This window comes from Hibiscus syriacus, unplaced genomic scaffold (assembly GCF_006381635.1).
Source record: "Hibiscus syriacus cultivar Baekdansim isolate YM2019G1 unplaced genomic scaffold, ASM638163v2 tig00116982_pilon, whole genome shotgun sequence".
Lineage (NCBI taxonomy): Eukaryota > Viridiplantae > Streptophyta > Magnoliopsida > Malvales > Malvaceae > Hibiscus > Hibiscus syriacus.
In genome coordinates, this window is record NW_024063505.1 from 674,227 (window position 1) to 698,980 (window position 24,754).

Here is a 24,754-nt window from a genome sequence, read left to right on the forward strand (position 1 = left end):
TTGAAAATTGTCCCTCAAAACATCAATCAATTTCTGACTCTATTTTCCGCAATGAAATGTAAATAGATCTTCTCCAAAACTTCATCTCTTTTATTTTCTAGGTTTAAGCCTCCGAATAATGCCACGGGGCAATTTGGAAACCCTCGTTCCCCCCTGCGACAACAAAATTGTCTGCGAGACACTAACAACCACTGAAGGCGACTCCTCCGACGGCCGCCTCCACACGCCGGTGAAGCCTCTCCAAGAAGACATCCCACCGGACTTCCCGCCAGAATCGTTTTTGCTATCCAAAGACGCCGAGCTCGATTGGGTCGACAGCTACGCTTTTTACGAACGGAAAAACTCGCAGAAACGAAACTCTTTTTCCAACTCCACAAATCTTAATTCTCAACGCTTTTCTTTAAGGAAATCTAAGCCTTCCATCCTCGGATTACCGAAACCGCATAAATCTTGCTTCGTGGACACGAAGAACAGGAAGAGTATTAAGCTTGAAAATTCTAGATTGTTTCCGCAACGGTCCGGGTCGGTTAAATCGGATCCGTCCGTCGTCGAACCATCTTCGCCTAAGGTTTCTTGTATGGGAAGAGTGAGATCGAAACGAGACCGCAATCGCCGATTAAAAAAGAAACGCCAAAAATCGGCCGGAGTCGAAACAGTTAGAAAGAAAACAACAAGAACAGGGAGCGGTTTCTTTTCGAGTTTTCGGGCCATATTTGGGTGCAATGGTAAAACACGTGAATCGCACACTCTCCCAGAAACGGTGTCGTCTCCGGGGGACAGCAGCATCAGGTCTCGATTGCCGGCGGATGCAGGTGACGCCACATTAAGTTCAGGGACTGAAATAGCGGAGAGTGGACCGGTCAATATAGGTGGAATGAAGCGGTTCGCTTCTGGTAGGAGATCCGAGCCAGAATGCTTAGTTGGTGGTGGGTCATAGGTAAGGGTATGCGGTCGTGGTGGGTAACTTGTGGGTCCCGGCTGCTGCTCTGAATTTCTCCTCCGGTGACGTGGAATGATAATCAAGAGGTAATTTTTCCATTTTCCACGTTTTCTTGAAAATTTGATTTGGTTTTATAGTTTTGTATATATATTTTGGATTTTTTGTAATTTTAATAAAACTTCAAAAGAATCGTGTGGAATTTATACTCCTTATCACATTTTCTCTCTATATTTTATATAAATTTTCTTCTTTGTTATTACAAAACCTGGTTATTATCATTACTATAAAAAAACGTTTTATTGAATTGACGATACCAATTAATTAATATTAATTTAATCAAAGAAAGACTGAAACTAATAAATTTGTATTTAATTTTCTCATTGCTGCTCTCAATCATTTGTTGATTTATTTTTAAAAAAACCATTTATATGCTTTTTATCCACTCATGTTTTTATAGTTTTTTTAATATATTTTATATATACAAGTAGGATCGTAAACCAGTTAAATCGAGCTCGAGTATTGTTGAATTTGATTTGATTTGAAAAATTCAAAATTGAACTATACTCGAAAACTAACAAGCTTAAAATTATCAAGCTTGACTCGAATACAAAATAAAAAAATTAAAACTGGACACAAGTTCGAAAAATCTTAAACCCAAAATATTTCCAAACTTAGCTTGATTGAAACTCAAACTCAAACTTAGTTCAAGCTTCAACTCGAGCTCAATTTTGAACCTTAAATTTGAGGTGACAATCGGGTCATTTGGATTGAGTAAGGGTCGGGTTATTTCGGGTCTAGATTATTTCAGTTTAGATTCGGTTCGGGTCGGATCATATTTCGTTTGGGTTTAGTTATGGTCAATGAAAATTCAGTTCGAGTTGGGTATCGGGTCGAGTCAAAATTGAATCGGTTGATTTCCAGGTCGAGTTAATATCAGATTGGTTAGCTTCGAATCGGGTCAATATCATATCATTTGATTTCGGTTCAGGTTAACCATAAGATTTTTGGGTCAATTCGGGTCAGTTTTAATTTGGGTTAACCTTTAAATTTTTGGGTCAACGTTTAGATTTTCAGGTCAATTTTTAGATTTTCGGGTCAATTATTATCGCTCTTTGTAGTCATAACTTTTAATGCATCTCTTTATTACTTACTATTCAAGAATTTTATACGATATATATTGTCACATCTCAAATTTAGAGTTATACGTTTTTGTTTTAAACAATCGAATCAATAAATTTTTAAAATAAAGAATTTTAAGTTCATATATATTGTCACCATTCAAATTTAGAGCTAGAAGTTATTTCATCATACATATAGAAGATCTTTTAACTTAGAAAAGATCATATTGAATCATTAAACTATTATTAGAAGTGGTGGCTACTCTAAAGTGAGAATAAAACATAGATCATTTTACTATTTATCAATGCTAAAATAAGATAATAATAAAAAATAAATAAATAAATTATTCATTCATTTAGACTCAATTATCGAGTTAAAATCGATTCAAAGTTTGATTCGGGTATGGGTAAACTAAATTCGAGTTGCTTCGATTCAGATTAGTTTCGGTTTGAGTTAATTTTGGTTCGGATTACTTTCGATTCAATTAAAGTTCAGGTCGATTTGGGTTATTTCGGGCTGCGAATCAATTTCGAGTCATCCTCTGAGGGTCTATATCGGGTAAATCAATTTGGGTAATTGAGTAAGGATCAAATTTGTCACGTCTACCTTAAATAAATAAAAATCTTATATTATATTTTTAATAAATATATAAATATTAATATTATTAATAATTTAATTTTTTTAAAAAAAAAGTTTAATATATTTTTTTTTCGAGTTGTCAAATATCAAATAACTCGATTCGATTCGTTCTCGAGTTAAAACTCGAATTAATTCTATTGATTCAAGTATTGATCTCGAATTAAACTCGAGATGTATTTGTCTCATTTAAGTCCGAATGCGGAGGAGGGGTTGAGATGAGGCTTCATGCTTCAAAGTGGGTTTCAATTTTGCATAGTCTCCGCATGTTCTGCCTCCATATGCGGAAATTGTTGACTACTAAGGTGGATGGTTTATAATGTTTGACTAGTTTACTTATTTACTCTGAGAATGACTAATTTTCAATTAATACTAATGTTCTTCCTTTGATACACCACAAAGCTTAAGACGAACCGGAGATGTATTAATTACTGAGCATAGGTAGCTTTCAAGTACTCCACTATTTCTGCACTTTCAAACATCTGCACCCCTGTGTTGGGGTCTTCTAAAAAAGGTACCTGTTTGCCAACCAAATTGGTAATCTGGCTTTTATAATAGATATTCAAATTTGTTTCAGAAAAGCACTATGTACCTGAAAATGTCCCACTCTCTCATACAGGATCTGCCGTTTTGGGCTGCCTCGTGCACAACTGATACATGAGAACAATAATAATAAATCAGTAGCATGATATCTCTTGCTGCATAAATGAATACATATAAAGGGCATGGCATGCCAATCCATCAAAGTGGAAACCATTGAAAATGAAAACATGAAGATGATCATGATCACTTGGTGGACAAGACATGCTTGATGTATCTTGTAAGTTATTCACAAGCTGGATATTTGGTTTTTTCATGGACCATTAACATGTGTTAAAAGATGATGGTTTTAATAGTATCGAGCCTAGGGATTTACCTGCGTTGAATGTGTGGTAACTCCAATTCTACCAGCACTTCTCGCACAATCTTACAGAACGGAGAACCCTTGAACCAAAATAAGTAACTTCAAGTTCAAAACTATTCAAACTATAATTTGTTACTAGTTTCCATGCACTTTAAGAGAAGGAACTAAATCACCATACATAAATATATTAAAAAATTAATAGTAAAATACCTCATATGCCCATATCTCAAGTGGTTTGGGAGGCATTTTTGATGGGGTGTAGGAGTTTCCCTGCTCAACATAAGTTTGGGTTTAGGGTTTTTCCAGAAAGCAGCAAATTTAGACCAATTTATTTGACAAATTAGCATGTTAATGACGCAGAAAGATTTGGAGAATAATTCCGGACATCTTCAAAATGTAATAAAACAAGAATTTAATATCCGTCTCACCCTTCCCATTCGACCAATCATTGCAAATCCTGCTGTCAATGTCTGCAACACCCACAAAAGAAAGAAAAAAATTGAGCATTTCATAGAGAGAAACAAAATCTATGATAAGAAAGTTTACCAACCGTCAATAGACCAAGTGATAGCATGAAAGGAACACTTCCATCACCTAAAACACAACAGAACACCGATCAATCGGGGGACATAGCATACTAAGTTACTAAGAAACAATAGCATAAGTTTGATATTTCGAGATATCTTATATATGAATCAGCCTAGAGGAGGAAGTAATCAAGGCATGTTAAGGAAACAGACTTTATAGAAGGCCACTCGAAAAAAAGAAAAGAATAAAAGAGAAACAGAATGCAACTACACGATACATTGGTATAAAAGCATAGGACTACAATTGTGTATCAAGCATAGATGCATCCACAAATATGATCCATTGATTAACCTAGAAATAGAAGAAACACAACCGTAGTATATAGATGTAACCACACGTACCATATTTTTCAACTAGATACTTTATTATTTCATCTGATTCATACATGGCAACGCCCGTATTCGGATCCACCTGAAAACAGAAACAAATGTTCCAAGTCGAACTCCCACTTTACATCACAATTTTCAATGCCAATTCAATGGCTGTATGAATACAAACATAAGTGCAAATCTCAAGTACAAAACCAGGGGAAAAAGTGAAGGCTAAAATAAGGAAAAAAACCCTTGAACTTTACCTTTTCTCATAAGTAAGTCCTTACACTCTTATCACATTCAAATAAGGCTTTAGCCTTAAGTTGAAGGTTAAGAGTTTATTTAGGTACAATACAAGCACAAGGACTTACTTCAAAGAATTGTAAAATTCAGGGGCTCATATATATTATTTTACCAATGGTAAACTAAGAAAGATGCGGAGCAGGAGAAAGAAATAGTATCCAACCATGTAGGGGAACTGCTGCTTTCCACCCATCTCAGCAACCTTAGGACGAAAATTTGGACCATTTTTGGGGCAAGGATAAAACAGAACATCGAGATCCAAAACTGCAACAATTTCCCTAACCTGCACATTAGTAAAACGTCGATCTAAAACATGAAGTTCGGTGATTATGATTTCAGTAATGTGTTAAGAGGAACACGCCAGAGTTTTATCATGAACCTTTATTCATGCTTGGTGACTTTAGTTCCAACTAAAGACTTATTAGGAAAATTAGAGAAGCATAGTTTAATACAAGTCCCATTTGGGGAAGTATAGCTATCCCCAATTAGAACCATAATCCCTGTTATCTTCTGGTCATATTAAACGATACGTGTATTGTTGGATGCGATTGAAGTAGAAAAAGACATTAAATGAAGCGGATTATTAACTACCTTTCGACAAAATGGACAACTGGAGTAGCAGGCAGTCCACATCATCCATTATTTTATGGAAAAAAGAAAAACACAAGAATCAATCTTCATAAGAATATAAACATGAAAAACCAAAGTGTAGAATGAAGGGTAAAAAGGTTATCCACATTGAATGATAAAGGAAGTTGGCAATTAGCACAAGCATTAAATAGGGGAGAACAAACAATGGAAATTAAGCAGCAAGTACCCTTCAAACTCATATATCTCAATAGGTTTCTCTGGACGAGGGCCTATCTTTGATGTCTCTTTTACCTTAGATCCTGTTTAATAAGGCTATAATCAGATCAACATTGAGCCATTAAATTTGAAACTGTTTAGACAAAATGTTTGACAAAATGTTTGACAAAATGTTGCAGAGAAATAAGGAAATGAAACCAAAGAAAAATGAATCCGTACCTCCTACTTCTAAACAATATTGTCCAGGTGGAATTTCATTCTCAGAAACAATGGATGCGGAATAGCTGCCACAGATACAAATTGTTAGACATCTAATAGTCCAATCCAATGCCATTGACATGAATCATTAAGTGAAGTGCCACAACTACAGCCTACAAGTAATTCAAGTTGATAATCTTCAATCTTGCCATTTACAACTATTTCAAACTCATCCCAGTTCTCACATAACTAATTCTTTCCACTTAATATCAACCCTTAGAACCCCACCAATGAAATTAACAAACAAATGAAGAAGAAATGGAAAGAAGGGATAATACCCAGAAACAAAAACACCAGTTCCGAATCGGAAGAACAAGGCAAGAGCCGCCCCAGCAATTTCCAAAGTCTTGTCAGGTCTAACAGCAAACCGCTTTGGCTCTGGCGCCTTGAAGTTCGGAGGAGGAGCAAACGTTGTTGCTGCCGACGAAGAAGAAGACACGGAGCCTGGGTTTTCTTCTTCCTTGATACTGGTTTGGGAATTCGAGGACTCTAAGGAAGCTTTAATGGAAATGAAACGTGCCCTTGGTTGTTTACGCAAGGGACATGACGAGGAAAGAGGGATTTGGGGGATGTTGAGGTTAAGAACTCCCACCACCATGTTGTTTTACAGTGTAAGGTCTTCGTTTGCAGTTCGTGTTTTCAAGAGAAGTCAACTGTTTTTTTTCTTTCTTTCTGTGAGGGTGGAGTGGCTGTTGTGAAACCATAAAAATGGGGAATCCGTTGGTGTCGTCGTTGTTTTAAGTTGGGACAAGATAAAGAGCGCGACAGGTGAGGAACAAGGGCATGACACGACATCCATCGTCTTGAATGTGATTGAATGCCGTGATTTTTATGCCAAAAAAATCGTGTAAAATATTCATGATAATTCATAAAAATCTAGTTTAACATACTTTCCTTTTCAAGGTTAGCATCACGTTATCATTCATCATAAAATATCAAGAGACACAAAACAGATACAGAAACCGAAAAGGTCACGTAACTATCACCCGGTGCCAGGCTGTGATTGTTGCGGAAGACGGCTATCGGATAGAGTAAAATTGTAATTGATAATTTGAGAAAATAAAAATGAAGATAAAAGAGACACAAAATTTACGTGGAAAACCCCTAAAAAATAGGGTAAAAACCACGGGCAACGGTAGAAGAATTTCACTATGAGAAAATAGGAATTACAACCTCTCTCGATCTACTAAGGAGAAAACGATGATAATTCTCTCTCGATAAAAAGGAGAAAACAACTCTCAAGAAACTCTCTAAATTCTCTCTAGTATTGGAAGAAAGCTAGAATGCTTTGGGATGATTTTGAAGCTAAATGAGCTAGGGTATTTATAGTTGAAACCTAAGGACTAATTTGTAAATACCCTAAAGTTTAATGACTAAATTATGATTTAGCCATTGTCCAAAAATCAACAAAAACAACTCATTTTTTCGGCGCATTTATTATATGCACCTTTCGGTGCTTAGTCAACAATCTCCCACTTGAAGATTTGATTGGAACAATCATATCTTCACACCATTCTTTCTACCTTGTACCATCATGTTGCTTACGTCTCTGACAGGCCACAAGAGGATCGACACCAAGTAAATTTATCAGCGTTGATCGCCTTCGTCATGAAATCTGCTATGTTGTCTTTGGTATATATCTTCTGTATATCTACCGTCCCTTCTTCCACCTTTTCACGAATGAAATGATATTGAACTCGTATGTGCTTTGTCCTTGAATGAAATGCTGGATTCCTTGCTAGATGCAAAGCGCTTTGACTGTCACAAAATAGAGAGACATACTCTTGATTGTGCCCAAGCTCCTCCAATAGCATCTTCACCAAATTGCTTCTTACTGGCTTGTGTAGCTGCTACATTTCTGCTTCTGTTGTGGATGTAGCAACAACTGACTGCAATTTTGAAACCACTTACAGCTCCACCAGCAACTTTGAACACATATCCTGTAGATTTGCTTTTCCAAATCCCTGCATAGTCAGAATCTACATACCCATTGATTAGTAAGTTTGATCCTCCATAATATAATGCAACATTTGGGTCCATTTGATGTATCTCAGGATCCTCTTACTGTATTCCAATGCTTTTTGCCTGGATTCGCCATGTATCGACTAACCACTCCCCTGCTTGTGCAATGTATGGTCCTTGTGCATATCATAGCGAACATTAAACTTCCACTGCTGATGCATACGGTACTCGAGACATCTCCATCCTCTCTTCTTCACTGCTAGGACTCATACTGGGATAATTTGAAGTTAATAGAAGAGGGTAAAAATTGGCTTACATCTTGCATGCTAAATTGTGACAAGATTTTCTTCAAGTAATTCTTTTGTGAAAGCCAAATCTTCCTATTACTTCTGTCTCGGTGAATTTTCATCCCTAGAATCTTGTTTGCTGATCCTAAGTCATTCATTTCAAATTCCCTAGCCAGTTGTGCCTTCAATTCTTCAATATGATCTTTGTTGGGTCCTGCAACCAACATGTCATCCACATACAACAACAATATAACAAAATCGTTATCACCAGACCTCTTGAAATACGCACAGGGTCTGCATTAAGTCTGTTGTATCCAAGCACATAATGAAGGAATCAATCTCTTATACCCACCTCTCGGCGCCTGCTTTAGACCGTACAGAGATTTGTTCAACCTGCAAATCAAGTTCTTATTTTTGTCTTCTTCAAAACCTTCAGGCTGGAGCATATAGATCTCTTCTTCAAGATTTCCATGAAGAAAAGCTGTTTTAACATCTAGCTGTTCCAAATGTAAATTCAATGTAGCACACATTGCCAAGACTACTCGAACTGTTGTTAGTCGAACCACAGGAGAAAAAATTTCATTGAAATCAATACCTTCTTTTTGAGCATATCCTTTGAACACCAATCTTGCACGATACCTCTCAACTTGATCGTCACCATTTCGCTTGATTTTGAAGACCCATTTGTTACCAATTGTTGTTAGTCGAACCACAGGAGAAAAAATTTCATTGAAATCAATACCTTCTTTTTGAGCATATCCTTTGAACACCAATCTTGCACGATACCTCTCAACTTGATCGTCACCATTTCGCTTGATTTTGAAGACCCATTTGTTACCAATTGGCTTCCTTCCTTGTGGTAGTGGCGCAAGGTCCCATGTATTATTTTTATGAAGGGCTTCGATTTCTTCTTGCATCGCCATCATCCACAGTGAAGCATCTGAGCTGTTTATTGCCTCCTGGTATGTTGATGGCTCACCGTCCTCTGTTAAAAGGCAGTATGCAATATTACCTTCTATAACATAATCTGAGTACCAATTGGGACGTCTTCTCACACGATCTGATTGACGAGTGTTGAGCTTCATAACTCTCTGGTTCTGTTCATGTGCTGGTTCCGCTTTAGAAGAATCTCCTTCTTCAAACTCTTTTCCACAGGTATCTGAGTAGTCTCTGACTTTTCAGCGTTATCATCGTCTTCTTTCTTTGTAGCTATCTTCTACAAAGATAACATCCCTGCTAATGATCACTTTGCGGGCATGGGATCCCACAAGCGATACCCCTTTACTCCATCATCATACCCCAAGAATTTGCATTTCCTGGATTTTGGATCAAGCTTTGAAATTTCTTGGGCGTTGTACATCACGTACACTTCCAAATACATGGAGGTTTGAATAATCAACTGGTTTACCAGTCCACATCTCCATTGGTGTCTTCAGTTCTATTGCAGTTGATGGAGCTCGATTCACCAAATAACAGACGGTATTGACTGCTTCTGCCCAGAATGATTTTTCTAGGCCTGTATCCCTCAACATTGCTCTTGTTCTTTCTAACAAGGTTCTGTTCATCCGCTCTGCCACTCCATTTTGTTGAGGAGTGTTCGCCACTGTGAACTATCTTTTGATGCCTTCTTTCCTGCAAAAGTCATCAAATCTTCGCTTGTGTTCTCCTCCATTATCTGTTCTGAAAGCACTTGATCTTATTTCCAGAATCAAGTTCCACCCGCGCTTTGAAGTTTTTGAAAGTTGAAAACACGTCTGACTTCTTCTTAATAGGGTGCACCCAACATCTCCTGGAGTGTCATCAATAATGAGACAAGTATTTTGCTCCACCTAGGGACGTTACTGGTGCTTGCCATACGTCAGAGTGAACCAATTCTAGAACACTTTTGCCTCTAGAATTTGATGTGTTGAATTTCAACCGGTGCTGCTTACTTGTTATGCAATGCTCACACAAAGGAAGTGATAACTTTGTTAAGCCTGGAAGTAGCTTTTGCTCCACAAGGACTTTCATTCCTTGTTCTGACATGTGTCCAAGTTTCTGATGCCATAGCATTGCCGAATCTGAACTACATGAGGCAACAGAGGCTTCTGCTCTACCAAAGTCTCTCCCTTCAACATGTACAAGTTTGCAGCTATTTTTTTTCGCTTTCAGCACCACAAGCGCTCCACGAAACACCTTCATGATTCCTTTCCGTGTTTCAATCTTGCTTGCATTATTATCCAACAATCCGTAGGATAATAAATTTTTCTTCATGCCTTTCACGTGCCGCACATCTCGAACAACTTTAATTGTTCCGTCATACATCTTCAATTTGATGTTCCCACGCCAACGATCTCTAAGGCATGATCATTGCAACTATAAACATCCTCCTGAGACAGGTTTAATGATGAAACCATTCTCTTCTTGAGGTCATGTGATATGTTGCTCCCGAATCAATGAGCCATATCTGCAAATCGTTTTCTTCATTCCACGGTGGTTGACACTTCACAGCATAGAGCATCTCCATCATCTGAAGTGTTTGCGGTATTGCCTTGTGGATTGGAGTTTTTATTTAGACTCCAACAATCCTTCTTCAAATGACCATTCTTTCCACAATTGTAACACTTTAAATTCTTCTTGCTCCTCGACTTCGATCTACCATGTTTGTGACTGCTGCTTTGGCCACGTTCTGTTGATCTCCCTCTCATCGTTGTCATTGTTGTCAACGCTTCTGCTTGTTGCAGATTTACTTCTGTCTTCCTTGTTCTTGCGCCGATTTTCTTCTGTAGAACAGCAGCTGCAACATCAAAGACTAGACTAGTGTTACTGTTGTCAAGTTGATGATGAGTTGATCATACGAATCCGGAGACTTTGAAGTAGAAGTTCAGCACGTTCTTGTTCTCCTATTTTACAGCTTAAGGATGTAAGCTGAGAAAATAAAGTATTCAGTGTATTTAAGTGCTCCGTCACTGAAATAGGTTCTGGCATACGGAGAGTGTACAATTTTCTCTTAAGGAAAATTTTATTGTGCAACGATGTGGCCTCGTACAGTTTGGTGAGATGATCCCATATCTCCTTAGCTGTCTTCTTCTCCTCGATAATTGACAATACTTCATCTGCTAATGCTAGATGAAAGTTTGCCATAGCATTTCCGTCTATTTCGATCCATTTGTTGTCATATGTGAAATCCACTGGCCTTTCACTGATAGTTGCTAGACAACCGTCTTTCCTCAGGATGGCTTTCATCTTCAATTTCCACAATGAGAAATTTCTCCCATTGAATTTTTCAATATCAAATTTCGTGCCATAGCTTCTATTATTGATAGCTCCACTATTTCACTATCGTGAATAGTTTTCTGGAACCTTCAAAGAATGGATAATAACTTCTTACTTTCTTATGTTGGAGGATCCACCTTTTGGTGGCAACCACAAAGACAATAAGCAGATATTACACACTCTAATCTAGCTCGGATACCAATTGTTGCGGAAGACGGCTATCGGATAGAGCAAAATCACAACTGATAATTTGAGAAAATAAAAATGAAGATAAAAGAGACACAAAATTTACGTGGAAAACCCCTAAAAAATAGGGTAAAAACCACAGGCAACGATAGAAGAATTTCACTATGAGAAAATAGGAATTACAACCTCTCTCTATCTACCAAGGAGAAAACAATGATAATTCTCTCTCGATAAAAAGGAGAAAATAACTCTCAAGAAACTCTCTAAATTCTCTCTAGTAGTCAACAGGGATTTCATTTTACCCAGAAAAACAAAACCGGAGAGCTAGTTTAGACAGTTTCGGGTATTTCTTCCACAATGGTCCCCTTAGGAGTTTAATATTGTTTATGTACTCCTACTCTTACTACTTAGTAACGGTTTTAAAAATATTTTCTAAGATATGTATATATGTATTAATAATAGTTATGAAATAACTATATATAAAATTTTAGGATGAATAACTTTAGTAAAATAGATAATTAACATATAAAACTCGGATTTTAGGAAGGGTGTATGTCCACCTTGGACAATACATACATCTGTCACTGTCTACACAAATGATCCTAGATTATAAGATACTACTTTGTTGAGTCTTTTAATTATTAAAAATTATAAAATAATTCTCTGATTATGGTTTGTTAATTTATTGAGTTCTTCAACTATTAAAAATTATAAAATGATTACTCGACTATTTATATATTTTAAACTCGTACTTTTTGTTAAAGAATTCACAGTTATTTGAGCTGGACGTTAACCTATTGACAGAGATATGATAAAATTTGATCCCAAAATTATTTGAGTTGTATTTTATGAATCGACTATTCGTTTACATTGTGTTGTTGAGCCAATGCTTGAAATATTATGTCGTCGAGATAGTGCTTGAAAACAACGGTGGTGCCAATATATATAATTAAATATGATTTTATCATCTCCTAGTCACCAGGTTAGTGTCCATTTTAGACGTCCGTCAATTTTTAACGAAAAATGACAAATTTTGAACATATGAATAGTCAAATGATCATTTTCTAACTTTTAATAGTTGAGAGACTCAACAAACGTCACCTATGATCAGATGATTATTTTGTTACTTTTAATAATCGAGAGACTTAACAAACAAGACTCTATTATAGGAACCATTTATGTACTTTACCCATGAACTATGATTTATTTGTTTCTACCCTTACAATATAAATGGAAAAACTAATAGATTGGTCACTTTTCTTTATATTTATACATTTTTACTCTCTAAATTTAATAAATTTATTTTTGGTCTTTTATGTTATCGATTTATTAAATTTTAGTCATTATGTTATTGATTGTTACATTTTGGACACTGAATTGTTAACATCATTAGTTTGTTGGCGTCGCATGTTAGTCAAAAGAAGTTAATTTTTAATTTCACTCCTGAATTTTGGATAGAATACTAGTTAGACCTTGAGCTTTAGATGAAGTATCATTTTGACCCTTAAACTTTAGATAAATATCAATTTAACTTCTGAATTTGACCAAAGTCTTTCGTCATCGTCGCGACAAATCACTATCATTGTTGATCACCGTCAGTCATCATCGATTGATGTCGTCATCGACTGTCAGACCTTAGAATTTACAGTTCACTCTTTTTTAATATTCTAAATGTGAATATAGTATCTATAGTCGCACCAAATCAATGTGTTTAGCACAATGCCAAAAAGTGATATGTTTAAAATTTTAATGGCAAAATTGACACACCCTTACAGTTTAATGCCAAAACAATATCATTTTAGACATCAACAGCCGCATCAAAAGGATGTCATTTTGTCTATGTCATCACATAATATGGATTTTATCAGTCTGGTGGTATAATTGAAGTCAAAATAAAAGTTAAATAATTAATGCTATAATTGGAGTAATTAAAAGTTTACTGGTATAAATGATACACAACTTAAATTTTAATTTACTTGTAGACTTTAGGGTTATTTTTAGGGGAATTGGTTTTTTTCTTTGGGTTAATTACACTAATCATCACTAAACTTTACTCTCTTTCCTAGTTCACCCACTATACTTTAAATCCATTCAATCCCTCACTGAATTTAACACAATTAGAATTTTTGGTCACTAAGTCATTTTCTCACTAACCGACATTATAAATGAGCTGTTATATAGATGCAATACGACGTCGTTTGGTGAAAATTTTGCTTTTCTAAAACGGTGTCGTTTCAATGCCGTTAAAATTTAATGGTTGAGTGACCAAAAATGCTAATTACTAAATTCAGTGAGAAAATGAACGGATTTAAAGTAAAAAATGAATGAAATAGGAGAGAGAGAGTAAAGTTCATAGATGATTGATGTAATTTACCCTTTTTCTTTGATCAATGCGATTTTAGTTATTTATTTCCAGTAATACATTTCTGGTTAAGTCAATTGGAATTAGGTATATTATTTATTTTAGATTTGAGGTTAGAATGTGTAAAATAATATTAAAAATCAGAATTATCTTATCATAATATAATTCTACTATGTTGAATCAAAGCTGAGGCAAACAAAAATCTAACTGGACCTGATATATTGGCGTCTCTACATACATATCAATTTACTCATGACATGACATATACATACATTATAGTTGTTATGTAATTGGGGGATATTGTATTATATGTGGCATGATTATGTAGTGATTTGCTATGTTTAGTTGATATTTGATATATGTTCTCCATGTCATGTCATGAGTTTTAGAAAGAAAAGCATTATATATATATAAAATTCAGATTGAATCAATCAAAATCAAATTCCTATAAAAATAATGAACAAATAAAATAAGCATCAGAAAAATTAATGAAATAATGGCTACACAAACTACCGCATTATACATGTAAATATATAAATGAACCATAACATAATAAAAATATCAAAGTTCATAATAATAAATTTATATATATGAAAACATAGATTATTTCATAAACTTAAGTCATTCATTAATTTAAAGTATATTATTTTAACTTGATGGTTACTTAATATTTAATGGATATACATATCAACACTTCTCACATAGTTCTCCTCATTAAAACATAACATGTAAATAATCTACTTCGTATTAGGGTTTTTGGTCGTCTTCCAGTTTGTCTCTTATTATTTGATTCTTATTTTCTGTCGACTGTTCCTGGTTGATTTGTGTGTTCCAAGGAATTTGAGAGATTGTGAATGATTGGAGGCGCTTCACTTGGGAGAGAAAGAAGAGAGACCCTGGTGTTGAATCCTTCAAGAGGATCTGCGTTGGTCTCGATTCAAAATCGCATGATGGAAGGTTCCTGATGTCAGGAAACATAAATTTCTAAGTTATGAAAACAATGATGGCGAACGTGTGGCACCATGTAACACCCTAATTCAATCTGACTCGAAGTTTAGATGATTAGAATGCCACATAGAACCACCTAAGTGGCTAACCATTTTTTAAAATCATTTGACCAATTTAACATCCAAACATGATATAAATACCCAAAATATAATACGTTTACAAAACATAAGTATTTAAAAATACATGGGAGCTCCCGACATCACTCTCCAAAATATACCAAGTACAAAATAGAGTTTATGACTCAAATAATAATAAGGGTATATGACAATACATGCCCACTAAATACTGGAGACATACTCTGATGGATGGTCAAGTTTGGAAATCTCGAATCTGACGACGTACTCCTCGAACTGGCACCTAAGGATTTACGCACGGAAACACATTTCACACGCTGAGCTCACAAGCTTAGTGTCATACAAATAATCTTACTATACTACATGCATTCAATATATAAACATGCTGCAAGTGTGGTCATGAACAATTGTACACACTAGTACAACAATCAAAGTAAGCATCATGGTGTAGATCAGGGTCACTTAGCATCACGAAATCATACCCCAGTTTTTACAAAAACCTTAGGAGAGATCGGGCCACACAACATCACCTTCCCCCTGAACCTCAAATTGAGTCTAGGTCACATAGTGTCGGAACTCACTCGGCTAGTCTATGCCGTTAGAGTACTCGGGATATGGTCAGGTCACTTAGCATCAGCGCTCCATCCAATTAGTAATTAAAGTTCAATACAGATGTTTGGATATATTTGGATAATCCTCATTCTACCACACAAGCGTTATACAAGTGACTCAGGTGTCCTCATCGTTTCTCGAGCATCATATAAAGGCATAAGTCTTATAGAATCTTACCTCATTAAGATTTTATAGTATCACACAATTCATTAGGGTGTTCCACTTGTAAGCTTATTAGAAGGTTTCCCTCATTGAACCCCTTGCCTTTCCTTTTCAATTCTGAGCTAAACTTATAGCTAAAACATTCACGATGGTACTGATACCCCTCTATGGGTATCAATACTCCCCTTTATGGTATTAATACTTCCCTGAGTATCAGTACCAAATTTACATTTGATGTTTTAAAAAATCTCTCAATATCGATACCTGCCTAGAAGTATCAATACTCCTACTCATGTGATATTGATTCTCCTTTGAGTACCGATACCAAAATTGCCTTTGATGTTTTAAAAATACCTCGGTATCGATACCCATATGGCTTCAATGTTTATGATCAAGGCCTCGAGTATCGATACCCTCTTCACAAACCTTTTGAATTTTGCCCTCAAACGACTAGTAGTATCATTATTGTTCCTATAGCACCGATACCCTCTACCTAGAACACCCTATTTCAATCGTCTAAAAACCCTCCAATTTATTCATAAGGTGTCCCAAGGAAGGTGTCCCCCAGGTCCAAATGTGTTAAATGCTTTTTAATACTTAAGGAACATAAAAGGTTCTTACTTTACACATGGAACAACAAATCTTGTTTCATCCATTTAAACCCCCAAGTGCAGACAAATGGTCCATACACCCAAACATGCATCAAACTACACAGTTGATCTACAAGAAGTAAGAAAGGTTAGACGTGTGTTACCTTACACCTAGAGGCTGAAAAACAACTTAAGGTTCACCCAATCACCTCTTTCTCTTGTAATTCCTTTTTGAACTCACACACACTTCTCTACTAGAACAATCAATGAAAACGAGTTATTAACTTATCTAAGAGCTTAAGAAGGTAAGAATGAGATTTCTAAGCTTAAGGAGGATTTAAAGCCAGTCACAACTCTGATCACACAAAACCCTCCCTAATAAAATATGACCAAACTCTAAGGTTAGGGCTTAAAATAGAGCTTGAAAGATGAAGATTACTAAACTTACCTCTATATTTTGGATTAGAAAAGAGCACCCAAAATTCTCACCTTGCTTATCATCAAGAATGAAAAAGAAAATTTGGATAGAGAAAGAGTAATGGTGAGGAAAAAGAGATGTGGAAGAGGACTCTCTCTTTTGTGCTTTTCTCTTTCATGACCTTACCCTCCCAGAAAACAAATTCAACCTTTAAAAATAAGAGGGGAAATTCACAATGTTGGTTTTCCTTAGTTTAACCCTAATTAAAAATACTTATGTTCAACCATAATGGGCTTAAAATAAGCCCAAATTCACTTCATACGTGGGTCAAGGCTTCTCATATACTAAATGGGTTTATAAACTCTCTCTTGGGTTAGTCTAACTCCTAATCTGGGATTGAGGCGTTACACACCCTATTGAGGGTATCTCGATAATTGAATTGAAGGTGGGCTGCAATTTGTTTTCGATTATACCGTGAGGTGGATTTGGAGCAAATCTAGAATGAGGGTCCTTGTATTTTATTTCTATTATTGTGCTACATCATCTTTTCGTCGAATCTGTAGTGGAGTTGAACATGGTTTTTTTTTTGGTGTTACTGAATGATTTATCGATGGGTTTTATTTTCGAACACGTGGCCAAAAAATTAGGGAATTTCCTTGGAACTTATGTTGATTTCGATGTTGCAATAATCTTTCTCGTGTACAAGGGAAGTCTCCAGATATAGGTGAGTATAGATGTTCGTAAACCTTTAAAACGAAGGAAAATGATTGCTCTTCTTAGAGGGGTTCTCTTATGCTACTTTCTAATATGAGAAGTTAAAGATGTTTCTGCTTTGTGTATGGAAAAGGGCATGATGAGGGGTTTTCCCAAGTGTATCTTTCAGCCAAAATATGAACTTTTTGCAATGGGACACTTATCTAAGGCTCCACCACGACGTCAAATATGCGCCTAAACCACTTCAGGGAAGAGGGAGTAAGGGGGATTCGAATGCTGGTCACATGGTAGTCGCGGTGGAGGATCGGGTGGTAGCAAAGGACATTCTAAAATCTTGGTATAAGGTCCCTAGTGCATGAGGGAATAAGGTATCGATTGTGACGGATGTGGTAATGGCTATAGTTTATAAGAATACGCCATTCCACAAAAAAAACATGGGGCGAAAAGACAAAGAATGTTCTAGAATGAGAGGCTGTTGAGGAGACGCTAGTATATCGGCAGACCTGACTCCATAGGTCGACTGATCACAATGAAGACCATATGTTGGAACGTCCAGGGTTTGAGGATACCCCGTACGGTTCGTCAGCTTTGGCACATGCAAAGAGACATTATTCTGATTTAGCTTTTTTTACGGAACAAGTTACAGAGTATGCGAATGGTGAAGGTATATAAGTCCTGTGGAAGGACTTGTACGGAGTAGTAGACAAATATATGAATTTATGAGGCTATTGATGTGTGTGAACTGCATGATGTTAGCTATTCGGGAGTCTAGTATACTTGAAAAAAAGGAAGAAGGGCTGACAATAATATAGAGTACATCTGATAGGGGATTCCAAATGATAGATGACTAGAGCAGTATCTACATATACTATTCAACATTTATCGCACTATTCTCTTATCACTACCATTTATTATTGAATATGAATTGTGGGAGGCACAATGCCAAAAATTGATATGCTTAAAATTTTAATGGTAAAATCGACACACCCTTACAATTTAATGCCCAAAACAATATCACTTCAGACATCAACAGTCGCTTCAAAAGGATGTCATTTTGCCTATGTCATCACATCGTCTGGATTTTATCAGTTTGGTAAATAAAAGTTAAATCATTAATGCTATAATTGGAGTAATTAAAAGTTTAGTGGTATAAAAGATACACAACTTAAATTTTACTTGTACTTTAGGGTTATTTTAGGGGAATTGGTATTTTTCTTTGGGTAAGTTACACTTATCATCATTGACTTTACTCTCTTTTCCTAGTTACTCACTATACTTTAAATCCGTTCAATTCCTCAATGAATTTAATACAATTAGCATTTTGGTCACTCAGTCATTTTCTCACTAATCGACATTATAAATGAGCTGTTATATAGATGCAACACGATGTTTTGGTGAAAATTTGTTTTTCTAATACGGTGTTGTTTTAATACCGTTAAATATTTAACGATTGAGTATGCTAATTATACAGTGAAACTTGAATAGATTTAAACTAAAATAATGAAATAGGAGAGAGTATAGTTCAGTGACGATTGATGTAATTTACCCTTTTTCTTTTTGATCAATGCAATTTTAGTTATTTATTTTCAGTAATACATTTCTGGTTAAGTCAATCGGAATTAGGTATATTATTTATTTTTAGATTTGAGGTTAGAATGTGTAAAATAATATTAAAAATCAGAATTTATTTATTCATAAATAATTCTACTATGTTGAATCAAAGCAGAGGCAAACAAAAATCTAACTGGACCTGATATATTGGCGTCCCTACATATACATATCAATTTACTCATGACATGACATATACATACATTATAGTTGTTATGTAATTGGGGATATTGTATTATGTGGCATGATTATTATGTAGTGATTTGCTATGTTTAGTTGATATATGTTCTCCATGTCATGTCATGAGTTTTAGAAAGAAAAGCATTATATTATAATATATTAAATAAATCAAAATCAAATTCCTATAGAATAATGAACAAATAAAATCATCAGAAAAATTAATGAAATAATAGCTACAAAACTACCACAATACATGAAAATATATAAATGAATCATAACATAATGAAAATATCAAAGTATCAAAGTTCATAATAATAAATTTATATATATGAAAACATAGATTGTTTCATAAACTGAAGTCGTTCATTAATTTTAAAATATATTATTTTAACTTGATGGTTACTTAATATTTAATGGATATACATATCAAAACTTTCTCACCGAGTATAGATAACAATAAATATTCTCCTACTCATTAAAACATAAAATCTAAATAATTCTACCTGGTATTAGGGTTTTTGTTATTTGGCCGGTATTAGGTTTTTGGCCGTCTTCCAGTTTGTCTCTTGCTTATTTTATTCTTATTTTCTGTCGACTGTTCCTGGTTGACTTGTGTGTTTGTTCCAAGGAATTGGAGAGATTGTGAATGATTCGGAGGCGCTTCACTTGGGAGAGAAAGAAGGGGAGACCCTGGCGTCGAATCCTTCAAGAGGATCTGCGTTGGTCTCGTTTCAAAATTGCATGGTGGAAGGTTCATGATGTCAGGAAACATAAATTTCTAGGTGATGAAAACAATGATAGCGAACGTGTGGCACTATGTAACACCCTAATTCGGTCCGACCCGAAGTTCAGATGATTAGAATGCCACACAGAACCACCTAAGTGGCTAACCATTTTTTAAATTATTTGACCAATTTAACATCCAAATATGATATAAATACCCAAAGTATAACCCGTTTACAAAACATAAGTATTTAGAAATACATGGGAGCTCCGACAATCCAAAATACACAAGTACAAAATAGAGTTTACGACTCAAATAATAATAAGGGTATATGGTAGTACATGCCCACTATATCGAGGCATACTCTGATGGATGACCAAGTTTAGAAATCTCGATTCTGACGACGTGCTCCTCGAACTGGCACCTAAAGACCTGCGCACGGAAACACATTCCACATGTTGAGCTCACAAGCTTAGTGCCATACAAATAATCTTACTATACTACATGCATTCAATATATAAACATGCTGCAAGTATGGTCATGAACAATTGTACACACTAGTACAACAATCAAAGTAAGCATCATGGTGTAGCTCAGGGTCACTTAGCATCACGAAACTCATACCCCTTTTTTCTTACAAAAACCTTAGGCTAGACTTGGATCACACAACATCACCGTCTCCCTGAACCTCGAGTTAATTCCAGTTCACATAGTGTCCGAACTCACTCTGCTAGTCTACGCCTTTAGAGTACTCGGGATATAGTCGGGTCACTTAGCATCGACGCTCCATCCAACTAGTAATTAAAGTGCAACACACAGGTTTGGATATATTTGGATAATCCTCATTCTACCACACAATCGTCATACAAGTGACTCGGGTTTCCTCGTCGTTCTCGAGCATATAAATGCATAAGTCTTATGGAATCTTACCTCAATAAGATCTTATGTTATCACATAATTCATTAGGGTCTTCCTCTTTTAAGCTTATTAGAAGGTTTCCCTCATTGAATCCCTTGGTTTTCCTTTTCAATTATGAGCTAAACTTATAGCTCAAACATTTATGATGGTACCGATACTCCTCTATGGGTATCGATACTCCCCTTCTATGGTATTAATACTTCCCCGAGAATCGATACCGAATTTACATTCGATGTTTTAAAAAATTTCTCAATATCAATACTTGCCTAGGAGTATCAATAGTCCCCCTTATGTGGCATCGATACTCCTTTGAGTACCGATACCAAAATTGCCTTTGATGTTTTGAAAAATATCTCAGTATCAATACACATATGTGGAGTATCAATACTTTACCTTGTTATCGGTACTCATATAGTACCGATACAAAATTAGTTTAATGTTTATGATCAAGGCCTCGAGTATCAATACCCTCTTCACAAACCTTTTGAATTTTACTCATACGATCAGTAGTATCAATATTGTTCTTATAGAACTGATACCCTCATAGAACACCCTATTTCACTCGTCTAAAAACCCCCAATTTATTCCTAAGGTGTCCCCAAGGCCCCAATAGTGTTTAAAGCTTATTTAATACTTAAGGAGCATAAAATGTCCTTACTTTACACATAGATTAAAACAAATCTCGTTTTCATCCATCTAAACCCCCAAGTGCACACAAATGGTTCATACACCTAAACATGCATCAAAACTACACATTTTGATCTACAAGAAGTAAGGAAATGTTAGAAATATGTTACCTTACACTAGAGGCTGAAGAAATAACTTAAGGTTCACCCAATTACCTCTTTCAGTTATCATTCCTTCTTGAACTCACACACACTTCTCTCACTAGAACAATTAATGAAAATGAGTTATTAACTTATCTAAGAGCTTAAGAAAGATAAGAATGAGATTTCTAAAGCTTAAGGAGGATTTAGAGCCATTCTCAAGCACTAACCACAAAACCCTCCCTAAATATAACTATGACTAAAATCTAGGGTTAGAGGCTTAAGATGGAGATTACTAAACTTACCTCTATATTTTTGGATTAGGAAAGAGAAACAACAAAGTTCCCACCTTTTCTTATAGTAATCAAGAAGGAAGAAGAAAATTTAGATAGGGGAAAGAGACAATGGTGAGGAAAAAGAGATGTGGAAGAGGACTCCCTCTTCTTTGTTTCTCTCTATCGTGACCTTACCCTCCTATAAAACAAATCCAACCTTCGAAATACAAGAGGGAAAATTCACCATTTTGTTCTTCCTTAGTTTATCCCCAATTCAAAAATACATTCGTAAAGCCATAATGGGCTTAAAATAAGCCCAAATTCACTTCATACGGGGGACAAGGCTTCTCATATACTAAATGGATTTATAAAATTCTCTCTTGCATTAGTCCAAAACTCCTAACCTGGGATTCGGGGCGTTACACACCATATTGAGGGTATCTCAATAATTTAATTAAAAGAAGGCCACAATTTGTTTCGATTGTACCGTGAGGTTGATTTGGAGTAAATTTAGAATGAGGGTCCTTGTACATTTTCCCATTTATTGGTTCTACATCATCTTCTCGCCAAAGAGAATCCTAGGGTAGTGAAGTTGAACATGGTGGCTTTGTAGGTGTTAGTGAATGATTTACTGATGGGTTTTATTTTTGAACACGTGGCTAAAAAATTAGGGAATTTCCTTGGAACTTATGTTGATTTCAATATTGCGGTAATCTTTCTCGGGTACAAGAGAAGTTTCCAGATTTAGGTGAGTATAGATGTTCGTAAACCTTTAAAATGAAGGAAAACGATTGCTCTGCTTAGGGGGGATTGTAACATCCTCAATATCAGATTAGTGACCAAATTGTGAGATTTTAAAATTCAGTGACCAAATTAGATAAATGGAAAAGTTTAAGGACTTAATTGAAATATTTTGTGTAGGATTATTTAACAAATTAAGGAGGAATCAAAGGGAAAATGAGTCATTGAACAAGGGGAAATAATTAAAATTTTGATTGGTTCTTTTAATACCCACGTGGGGCATGTATAGAAAACAAAAGTTTTCAGACAACTCTTCTTCAACTTTCTTCTTCTCCAACCGTGAAGAACCATAAATTAAGGTATGTTGGCTTTCTTTTGGTTAATATTTAAGATTCAAGTGTGGTTTTGGTTAATGAAGCCTTAGGAAGGATGATGGAGTTAAAAAGGGACATATAAACTCAAAAGATTTGTAAGTTATGAATATTTAAATGCAAGGAGTGGACAAGTGAAATTTTGAATAAGGGTATATAAATGATTTTAGAAGTGGAATTTGACTTGTCATAGGTGTGAATAAGAAGTTATAAGTATTATAACTAAGTTTGGATTATATGGAAAATTTAGTAAGATTCTTAGTTGTAAGAATTTGATGAGATATGGAAGATAATAAGGTATTGGAATGATAAAAGTTAGTTAAGGTGTTTATAGTTGGGCTTAGTGGCAATAAGAGAGTTAAAAATAGAAGAATTGAGTGAAGAGCTCAAGAATTTCGGGTGAAAGAAGCCTGCTCTAGGCAAGGGGTACCGGTATCCTATGAACAGGTACCGATACCCTAACACCATTTTAGATGAACATCTTCATAAGGTATCGATATCTAAAGGGCTAGTATCGATACTATGTGTATCGATACCATATGGCATGTATCAATACCTGGAAACATCGAATTTAATTTAGGTACGATACCCCAGTAGTATATCGATACCATTCTAAAGGGAAGTATCAATACCTTACATAGGGGTACCGATACCCCTTAATAAGGAAATGTGAATAATTTTTTGTTATCAATAGTTTAAGTTATTAAGATTGAGTTACAAGTTTATGCTTCTGATAATGTCTTGGAAATTATATTTATGTAGATATTGAGCCTAAACGAGTTACGGAATAATTGACAAGTAAGGTCGATTGAGGGAAAGACAAAGAGATATAGGTGACTGCATATGCATAGTATGATTATAATAGTATATCAAACTTTAGACTTGTGAAAAGTCTAGTTACAATACCATTAATACATAGTTGCATTCCATGATATGATACATGACATGAATTCATATTATATGCATTATATGATAATGATCTATATGAATATGCATGACGAATTTACATAAGTGACATGATAAAAAGATAAGAAATGATATATCTATGAGATGTAAACTACGTGAAAGGTAAAAACCCATGTTATATAAATGAGAGCTATAGGTATAATTGGCATGCCAAGAGTCGAGGGTCTACGTGGTTCTTCGGGACATATATGTATCATTTGGAACATTTATGATGTCGTTTGAGATACATACTTGGTCTTTGGAATATGTATATGATTCTTAAGGAATTTCTATGTGGTCCTTATGGACATTTTATATGGCACTACGGGTGCAATTCTACACGGCACTTCGATGTAATTCTACGTGGCACTTCAGTGCATTTATACGAGCTGTGGTGACAACATAGTGCACAACCTCATGGTACTCACATACCTTAGGTTCTCAGTATTGTATCATGGGCTAATGTACTTATTAATATGAATATATGATTGTTAAATTGATAAACTTATGTGTAAAATGCATAGTTATGTAAATTGCATTGAATAAATATATGATTGCATGATATTTCATTCATGATAGTATTATGATTTTATAGATTATTATTATGCCTCACTAAGTCGATGACTTAGCGTGTGAGTGTTTCACATGTAGGATCCGAGAAGGTAGACAAGCAAGGTTAAACACCTGGGACAACATTACTCCTGCAACTATCAGATCAGAAGCAACTTA

The 24,754-nt window shown here is 35.4% G+C and overlaps 2 protein-coding genes across 2 annotated transcripts; one reads left to right on the top strand and one right to left on the bottom strand.

The window, feature by feature from the left end:
- Window positions 1–24,323, top strand: LOC120192819. The gene is made up of 3 exons (XM_039195533.1): window positions 1–937; window positions 11,054–11,059; window positions 24,310–24,323. The coding sequence occupies exon 1, from the start codon at window positions 119–121 to the stop codon at window positions 935–937; it is 819 nt and encodes a 272-aa protein (XP_039051464.1). The 5' UTR covers window positions 1–118; the 3' UTR covers window positions 11,054–11,059; window positions 24,310–24,323.
- Window positions 3,006–6,561, bottom strand: LOC120192818. Its single transcript, XM_039195532.1, has 12 exons — window positions 6,145–6,561; window positions 5,828–5,892; window positions 5,619–5,691; window positions 5,393–5,411; window positions 4,965–5,084; window positions 4,529–4,598; window positions 4,150–4,193; window positions 4,028–4,069; window positions 3,810–3,869; window positions 3,612–3,679; window positions 3,288–3,345; window positions 3,006–3,213 (listed from the first exon to the last, which is right to left on the bottom strand). Exons 1-12 carry the CDS (start codon window positions 6,462–6,464, stop codon window positions 3,124–3,126), a joined length of 1,029 nt encoding a protein of 342 aa, XP_039051463.1. The 5' UTR covers window positions 6,465–6,561; the 3' UTR covers window positions 3,006–3,123.
- Window positions 24,324–24,754: the final 431 nt, after the last annotated feature.

Coding starts and splice junctions, on each gene's coding strand:
- LOC120192818 (XM_039195532.1), bottom strand. CDS start 6,464: ATGGTGGTGGGAGTTCTTAACCTCAACATCCCCCAAATCCCTCTTTCC. Junction 3,680..3,809: donor TTGAGATATGGGCATATGAG/GTATTTTACTAT, acceptor TTTTGGTTCAAG/GGTTCTCCGTTCTGTAAGAT. Junction 3,214..3,287: donor AGAGAGTGGGACATTTTCAG/GTACATAGTGCT, acceptor GTTGGCAAACAG/GTACCTTTTTTAGAAGACCC.
- LOC120192819 (XM_039195533.1), top strand. CDS start 119: ATGCCACGGGGCAATTTGGAAACCCTCGTTCCCCCCTGCGACAACAAA.